General features: G+C 46.5%; 1 protein-coding gene across 1 annotated transcript; it reads left to right on the top strand.

The window, feature by feature from the left end:
• The first annotated feature begins 382 nt into the window (after positions 1–382).
• Positions 383–8744, top strand: AP2S1 (adaptor related protein complex 2 subunit sigma 1). The gene is made up of 5 exons (XM_056847015.1): positions 383–436; positions 6087–6236; positions 6786–6899; positions 7852–7911; positions 8620–8744. The coding sequence occupies exons 1-5, from the start codon at positions 434–436 to the stop codon at positions 8719–8721; spliced, it is 429 nt and encodes a 142-aa protein (XP_056702993.1). The 5' UTR covers positions 383–433; the 3' UTR covers positions 8722–8744.
• The last annotated feature ends 277 nt before the right edge of the window (positions 8745–9021 follow it).

Raw genomic sequence — 9021 nt, 5'->3', positions numbered from 1 at the left:
TCCCTTCTGAGAGCACCCCTCTCTGCCCTAGCCGACTTTCCCCCTCAAGGCCTACTAGGCCTTTCCGAGCCCGGGGCTAAAGTGAGGCTCTGACGGCGCCCGGAGTGAGAGGCAGTCGGCTTCATTCCGCCGGACAACTCCCCGGCTTTGCGCCGCAGCCACGTAGCACGAGCGCCCCTTGCTGGAGGCAGTGAGTAGCCCTGGGCCTTACTTTTTCCCCCGGCGGCCCTCGAAGAAACTACAACTCCCGGCGTGCAGCGCAATTACCATGTGCAAGCCACTTTCATCCTTATCGGGTACTACAATTACCGGCATACTGGTGGGCGGGGAAGGGACGCTTAGCCGGATATCCGGTGGGAAGTGTCAGTAAAGTACTGGGGGGGTGGAAAGCAGTGGCCCCTGTTCTCATCCTGGACGTAAAGATACTATTGCCATGGTAAGCTCTGGGGAGGGAGAGGGTCTTCTCTTGGAAAGGGGGGGCCACTGGGGAGTAAAATAAGGGGGTGCGCATGGGGTCTTCAATTTTTGGGAAAGGGAGGAAGTGGGTGCTTTGGAAGACCCTCAGGTAGGAAGTGGATTGAATAACCAGGCGGTACTTGTTAGTATTGGTATGAATTCACTATGTTTGCTAGCTGTCCTTAATTAACAATAACGTTGCTGGTAGCATATATAAAGTGCATTAGCGTTTGCAACCTGCTTGGCGTATTATCTCTATTGCTGTAAAGAAATAATTATAAATGAGGTGGCTGGCAGCATATTGTTTTTTTGTTTTGTTTTTTAAACCTTAATTCGTTAAGCCCTTTCTGACAAAAAGGGAAATTGAATACTACAAAACGAGAGTATAACATCAATCTACAATTTTGGATTGTTTTGTAAGCAGACTTATAATTTTTTTTTTGTTTAAATAGTGGCACTAAAAGGGCAGAGGCAAAGGGTTTGTGGCGCAGGTAATACAGTTTCTGTGATATCCCTCTCTGTGAGTGTGATAGTTGAATTGTCTGCATCTTGGCCCATCACATTAATGAATTAGCACTTTTACAGCTGATTTCCTATTTTATGCTACATTATAGCAGCCTGAATTGCTCAGACTAGCCCAACCTCGGCAGTGCTTGGGAACTAAGCAGGGTCAGCCCTGCTTAGTACTTGGAAAGGAGACCACCAAGGAAGTCCAGGGTCATGATGCAGAGGCAGGCAATGGCAAACCACCTCTGAACGTCTCTTGCCTTGAAAACCCCATGAGGTGTTGCCATAAGTTGGTTGCAACTTGATGTAACTTTATTATTATTTATAATAATTATTATTTATAATATAGTTAAATATTTTAAAATGTTATTGTGAGCCATCTTGAATACAGTCTCTTCAGTAGAAGAGCAGGGTAAAAAATATTGTCACTGGATTGAGGGAGGGTCTCGTCAGATCTGGGAAGCTAAGCAAGGTTGGTACTTGGAAGGGAGACCGCTGAGGAAGACTCTGCAGAGGAAGATGATAGCAAACCACCTCCACTTCTCACTTGCCTTGAAAACCTTTTGCTAGGGTTGCCATAAGTTGGCTGTGACTTGATAGTACTTTACACACGCATACATTATAAGTGGAGTAAACATTACAGCTAACAGTAAGAAAGTAGATTCCTTTGAAATGTGGTGTTGGAAGAGAGTGTGATGGGTAGTGTGGATCACCAAAAAAACAAATAAGTGGATTCTACATCAAATCAAGCCGGAACTGTCCCTAGAAGATAAAATGACTAAACTGAGGCTATCGTACTTTGGTCGCATTATGAGAAGACAAGAGTAATTGGAAAAGAAAATAATACTAGGAAAAGTTGAAGGCAGCAGGAAAAGAAGAAAACCCAACATGAGGTGGATTGACTCTGTAAAGGAAGCCACAGAGCTCAGTTTGCAAGACCTGAGCAAGGTTTGAATGGCAGGCATTTTGAATGGCAGGGCATTTTAAAGGACATTGATTCACAGGGTCGCCATGAATCGGAAGCAACTTGACAGCACTTAACACACACAAACATTACAGCTTTTAAAAACCATCTTTTGGGGGGAAGGGTTGCAAGTTTTATTAATCAATTTACTCATTAAAGCTTTCCTTGTGGCTCGAGATGACTTACAATAAAAGTAAAAAACATTCTAGTTAAAAAACAATGAAGTAGCAAACTTCAAATCTCTCCCCACCCCCTTAAAAGATGCCTGCCATTCAAACCCCCTCAAAAGTCTTGGCGAACACACAGGCCTTGCAGCATCTCCTGAAGATCTCCCCATACCTCTTCAGGGAGCCCACCTCATGGAGCCAGAGCCATGATGGGAAAGGCCCCGGGCTCCGGTCGATGCCAGATGGGCCACCCTGAGTGGTGGGATAACCAACAGATGGGGACCTGAAGGCTGTAATTGGCGCACAGGGACTTATGGAAGGTGACCGTCTTTCAAATATGTGGGTCCCAGATCATGAAGGGCTTTCAAGGTCATAGCCAGCACCTTAAATTGAAAGTGGAAACAGACTGGCAGCCAATATAGCTGTTTCAAGAAGGGCAACATGCATTCCTGGCAGCTAGCCCCTGTCAATAGGTTGCCTCATTCTGGACCAGCTGTAGTTTCCGGGTTGTTTTTGGGGCAGCCCCACGTAGAGGACATTGCAGTAATCCAACGGTGAGATTACAGAAGCATTGATCGGCATGGCCGGATAAACTGAGTCTAGGTAATGAGAGAGTCAGTGAATCAGATGCAGCTGATAGAAGACCCTCCTGGCCACCATGTCAGCCTGCTTTATAAAGGGCAGGGTCCATGAGCACCCCCAAGCTCTTAACCCTCTGAAAAAAGCCAGTGTCACTCCATCTAGGACAAGTTGTTTCAACCCCTCTAGAATATCAGTCTTCCAGACAGCTTTGCCTCTGTCTTGTCTGAATTCAGCTTCAGGTCAGTAGATGGATTTTGCACAAAGTTGGACTTTTGAGTTTGTTATATGGGGAGGGAGGCAGGCTCTCCCATGGATCCACTGTGACTGTCTTGCAGCAGAGTTTTGTACAAGACTTCTTTTCTTGGCCACTTGGCTTCTAGAATAATGTACAAAATGTTTGTTTTTTTGGCCAAAATATTGAGGGACTTTCACAAGTTTAAGCAAACACTCCAGGATTTGCTTAATAGTATAATTTTAATTTCACCTTCCCCCCCCCCCCCACACACACACACAACACTAAAACTCTACTCTGACCTCGCCACTGAATTGCTAGGGGAGTCTGACAGTCCATAAAGCTGTGGGATTTCTTCTGCAGCAAATTCTTGTGGGGAAAGATCAAGGCCATTTTTGGCTTGAGGATGAGGCCGTTGCGCAACTCCCGCTTCCCTTATCGCTTTTCCGTAGAAGTGCCCCCCTCTGTTACTTGGGTCCAGCAGTTAAACCAGAACAGCTATCTGCAGTGACATTTTATTTTTAATTCAGCCAAATGCAATAGCTTCACTTGCAATTTTAACCCAAGAAGTGAGGCAATTTACTCCCTATATATAGGTCCAAGGCCTATATTTTAAGACTCTTCCATGAGGACTTTTTTTGCTTCTGGAAAGCGGGTGCCATCTGCAATTTCCAAAGAAGAAACTGCATAATTCAAGTAGGGTGGAATGCTGGAGTTGTGTGGCCGGCGCCTGCTTGCCTCTCTAATATTACACGTCTGTTGAGACCCATGGCCCCCCAGCGCCTTTGCTTTTCCCTACTCAAATCTAGTGGAAGGGAGAGATGTATCGAGGATTGTGGGAATGTTAATCCTAGAGTTGGGGCAAATCTCCAATCCTTGCCCTGGGGCAGAAAAAAACTGGAACTGGCCATCTGGACTGCAATCTCATGATCTGCCTGTTAAAAATAACAGATGCTGACATTTCAGAATGACTAAATTCTTGTTTTTATTTTTTGTGGCTCTCGGGGTGGAGAGGGTTTACGTATGTGTCAATTGCATGTAAAATTTTCTGAAATGGCCCAGGCCTTAAGATCTTGGGGTTAGGGGGATAGACTTGGATGTGTTGGCTTGTGTGCATGTGCAGATGTGTGCATCCTGTGTTTATAAAGGTGTGTCTTGATTACCTTGCCAATTCTAATGCATTAATGAACCTATTCTGATGGCTGAAATTGTAGTGCATGGATGATTAGTCTACACATGTGCCAAAAGGGGCACAGGCAGTGAGATTGTAACTGTGAGGAAGTGGTCTCTTGTGTGGCTGTCTTTGGACTGGAGATAAAAAAAAATAAGACCAAGGCTGATGGAATAAATTGGCCTTGGCCTTATTTTTTTTATCTCCTGTGACTGGTGCAGCCCTTTTATTCCTCCTTGTCTTTGGACTGGCACATGAAAGCCTGAGTTATGACATATAATCAGGCTTGCGTGGGCAAGTGGTCATTTTTTTTAATCCAAGGTTGGCTCATTGGAACTAGACATAAAAGTTTGCTAGGGTATAGCTTTCAAGTCTTAACATGTGGCCTCTTTCCCAAAAAGTTACTACCACGAGCACATTCTCTCTGTTCACATGGATGTGTCCCCTGATTAATCAGAAGGTTCATCCACATAAAAGGCACTTGAAAATAATGGTTACTGCAATGACTTTTGTTCATGTTTGTTGGAGCAGATAATGAGTCACTAGTTGCTTTCTCTGCGGATTTTGCTGGGGTGGGTCATTTCCATGTCTTATTAACAGCAAAGCAGAAAGAAGAGCTCTGCACGGAAACCAGTCAGGGAAGTGAAGGCTGTTCGATCCTTCAGAGAATGCTAGAGTATCCCTAGTATGTCCAGGCAATGAATCATGCAGTAAGGGGAAGGAAGCTGTTAAGTTTGGAAAGAGAAGCAAAGGGAGGCAGGAGAGGCATTTTTAATCTGTTTGTTTTTTTACAGCTGTATATTTCCCCCTATTCTTAAGCAGGAATTTCACCTCTGCATATTTTGCGCTGAAAAGACTTTAATTTCTAAAGCTGCAATTCTGTGCCATTGTGGTATAGTGGTCAAGAGTGGCGGACTCTTAATCTGGAGATCCGGGTTTGATTCCCCACTCTTCCACATGAAGCCTGCTGGGTGACTTTGGGCTAGTCACAGCTCTCTTACAGCTCTCTCAGCCCTACCTATCTCACAAGGGGAAGGTGATTGTAAGCAGTTTTGAGACTCCTTAAAGGTAGAGAAAAATCGGAGTATAAAAACCAACTCTTCTTCGCTTGCTTTGTGGTTAGATCCATTGAACTTGGTGGGATTCCTTTTTGGAGTAAATAGGCATGAGATCAACTGCAAGCCAGTAGTTCTTGAAGAGTGGTCTCTGGCACAGTTGGGTGGAATCCATTAATCAAAGAATTAAAGGCTTCTGCAAGCACAAAATGTATACACACATCCATAAAGAAGGCAGCCTGTTCTATCTATGCATGACTTGCTGCTCCAATCTGCTTTGCTGGATACTTCCATGTATTGGGAGTGGTTTGGCTGATTCAGTCAGTGCAGAAATTCAACAGAATTACCAGGAGGCTGACCTTTGTGTCTCTGAATGAGTAATTAATCTGGACTTCTAATCAGTGATGCATGATCAGAACATAGTTTCAGGAGGGTAGCCATGTCAGTCTGCAGTAGAATATCTGACAAAGGGAGCTTTGACTCCCAAAAGCTTAATCCCCCAAAATCTCATTGGTCTCTAAGGTACTACTGGACTTGAATCACAATCAGAATAACTGAGTAGGCTTCCCTGAGGGCAGGTTATTTGGTTCTCTTATGCACTGAGTTTAAAATAAAACCCTTTTGGCTGAAAGAGATAAACAGGGTTTCCTGTTGTAAAAGTGTACCTCCATCATTGCTAGTTTGGAGAAGGAGGGAGGAGCCATGCCTCGGTAGAATATCTGCTTGGCATGCAGAAGGTTCTAGGTTCAATCCCTCCCACCTTCAGTTAAAAGGACCAGGTGAGTAGGTGATTCTCCAGGGTCTCAGGCTGAGACCCTGGAGAGCCGCTGCTAGTCGGAGTAGACAGTACTGACCTTGATGGACCAGAGGTCTGATTCAGTATAAGGCAGCTTCATGTGTGTTCAAAGTGACGTTCTTTTTGTCTTATCCGTATGTTTCCTTTCTCTTTCAGATTCGCTTTATTCTGATTCAGAATCGGGCTGGCAAGACACGTCTGGCCAAGTGGTATATGCAGTTTGATGACGACGAGAAGCAGAAGCTTATTGAAGAAGTCCATGCGGTTGTTACCGTGCGGGATGCAAAGCACACCAACTTTGTCGAGGTAACTTTTGCTGACATTGGTCCCTTCCCATTTCATCGGGGAAGGGGGGTGCTTCTTCCGGCTGCCTCAGGGCCTACCCTTTCCTTCTTAGGTTCTCCAAATTCTTGCTGTGAATGGTCCGTATTCTCAAAATCTGAATCCTAGGAGACCTAACCTATTAAAATCTTGACCAGTCACTCTCTGGTTCCAGCGACTTCCTCAGTCACTGTCCACAGAGTCAAGTTTTTCCTGCATTTCACTTGCTTTGGGGGAGCAAAAATAAAAATGAAGATATTCTGGTGGCAAAGCTGTGCTTTTGTCACTGGAATTCACTGTTGCAGAGCAAGCAAGTCTAACCCTGGCCCTCTTCATGGAGAGCTTCTTGGAACCTTTGGAGAGGTGGAAAATTTGTTGACCAAACAGCTACAATTTATTTCCCCTGCCAGGAAAGTAGCCTCTGCCATCTTGCATGACTTGAGCCTTCTGTCCAAGTCTGGTCTTCTGCAGCAGGCCCCGGCAAGGACCTCTGTACAGTGATGACAACTTTCACCACCACCTCCTTTCTTACAGTTCCGCAACTTCAAAATAATCTACAGACGCTACGCGGGGCTCTACTTCTGCATTTGTGTGGATGTGAATGACAATAATCTGGCCTACCTGGAAGCCATTCACAATTTTGTGGAGGTGAGTATCATCTTGGACTGTGTATCCCTGCATGCACCCACATGATCCAATGCTTCTGCATGTTAGAAGAAAGCCAGCACACGAACCCATCTCCCTGAGAACCCACAGCCAATTCCTGGGGGCATGTTTCCAGTTCCACGTTCTTCCTGACGTGCTGGTTCCTCATGAGCAGAGAATTTTCCTTCCCTACGGAAGCTTTCAAGCCATGTGAATTTTCCCCACCAGTAGCCTGAACAGTAGCAGTCCAGTTGAGACCTGACAAGCTCATTGGTGCTGAATAAAAGAGCAAAGCCCTCAGCAGGCAGAATGGACCATGCCGCTTCAGACTGCAGGTGGTGATCTCTAGCTTTAAAGTTCCCTCTTTCAGAAAAACCGCACTGCAAACAAGAAAAGTATAGGAAGGTTTTGCCCTCTTGCTTGGTGGCTTTCTGCTTGCCGGGAGCGTTTAACGGAGAGCTGGGTGTGCAATGCTCTGTCTGTAGCCAGAAGAAGCGGTGTCTGTTCTACCACTGCATTTCCCCACAAGTGTGAAGGAGGCTGCAGTCACGGCTCCCAAATGTATTATATGTTTGTTTGAAATATGTTAATGTTGCCTTTCCACCCAATCAGGGTCTACAAGGCGGTCCACAAATGTTGCCCTTGCAAGGGCCATTTGGGCTGCTGACTATAAAACCCCAACGTGCCACGCCCTCTTCTACTGTCCTGTTGAATTCTTTAATGGAAAGCCTGTGAATATTGTAGAAGGGGGTCCATCTTTGTGCCGGGCAGACATGCATGGGCACGTCGGCTAGTGTTCCTCATAGGCACACGCGGTTGTTGGTTCCATCAGCTCTTCAGAAATCTGAGTTGCGGTAGCCAGATCTCCTGCAGGAAGATCTCCTGTGTGCAGACCCCTTTCTGCCCGTGGCCCTTCTCTTCTTCACCCAGGCTCACGTCCTTCTCTTTTGTCCAGGTTTTGAATGAATATTTCCACAACGTCTGTGAACTCGACCTGGTCTTCAACTTCTACAAGGTGGGTTTCTACGCCCGGTCCTTCTGTCACATTGGAGTAAGGAGGGAACAATACCCAGTTCCTGTGGCGTGACCTTTTTAAGGCCAGCCCTACCACTAGGCTGCTGCCTCAAGGCAGTGTTTTGCAGAGGGCAGAGCATTTGATTCCGCAGCAGATGGGAGAAGCTTCCCTTTCGTTGGCATTTTCTTGCACCTGAGAGCAGCAGAGGGTGAAAGACGGGTACTGGAAAGGCAGAAGGTAGAGGGCAGGGCACCCATTCAGCAGTGAGAACAGGAAGAGAGAGCTGAGTCGTGGAAGCAGAAATCCCCTAGAACTTGGCCAGGCCTCATACCTGGGAAGGGTGCATGCAGCGGACAGTTCAGCTAAGAAAGCGCTCGTCTGCTGGAGTATGAGGCCTTCCTGGGGTGCCAGAGGCCTGGCAGGATATGTGCAGCAGGGCCTCTAAGCCAGGATTGAAGCCAGCCTGGTCCATGCTGTAGCCAGCAGAACACGCTGAGCAATATCCATAATCTGCCAATACACCACAGGGAGGACACCACGTTGATCCGTTTTCCTTGGGACTAGGGCCAGAGGCTGACTCTGCCTCGCCTCTTGCTGCTTAGAAAGGCTCCCCTAGAAATGAGGACGAGGAGTCCAAATGCATCTTGCTCCTGTCGTCTGCTTCCTTTTGGTTGCCACTTGCTCAGAAGAAACTTTTTCTCACTGCAGGTTTACACCGTGGTAGATGAGATGTTCTTAGCCGGTGAGATCCGGGAGACCAGCCAAACGAAGGTCTTGAAGCAGCTGCTTATGTTGCAGTCCCTAGAATGAGAGACGGAGAAAGAAACCGATCAAGGCCGACCACTCCTTGGCGAGATCCTGCCGCTTACTCCTCCAAGCTCATCTTTCACCCAGTTCCCTGAATCAGTGACTTGCACAATGCAAAATTGGCCACTTACTTCATAGTTGGGAGTGAGGGGGATAAAGCATCTAAAATTGGACGCTGGTCCACATTTCCTGGCTCGCTTTGCCTCTCTCCTCACATGGAGGAAGGCGGAGGATGGAAAGCAGCCAAGGTGGGGTAGGTCTCTTTTTCTCACCGGGGTGGGGGTGGAGATCAGAAGAGGAAGG

The sequence above is a fragment of the Euleptes europaea genome, chromosome 3, assembly GCF_029931775.1.
Source record: "Euleptes europaea isolate rEulEur1 chromosome 3, rEulEur1.hap1, whole genome shotgun sequence".
In the NCBI taxonomy this organism is placed as follows: Eukaryota; Metazoa; Chordata; class Lepidosauria; order Squamata; family Sphaerodactylidae; genus Euleptes; species Euleptes europaea.
Note: the sequence above shows the minus strand (reverse complement) of the source record. Positions and strands in the feature narration are given on the sequence as shown.

Bases quoted from the DNA above. Each gene is read 5' to 3' on its own strand.
- AP2S1 (XM_056847015.1), top strand. The intron at 6,900-7,851 runs GTGAGTATCATC...TCTTTTGTCCAG, and splicing joins CCATTCACAATTTTGTGGAG to GTTTTGAATGAATATTTCCA. The intron at 7,912-8,619 runs GTGGGTTTCTAC...TTCTCACTGCAG, and splicing joins TGGTCTTCAACTTCTACAAG to GTTTACACCGTGGTAGATGA.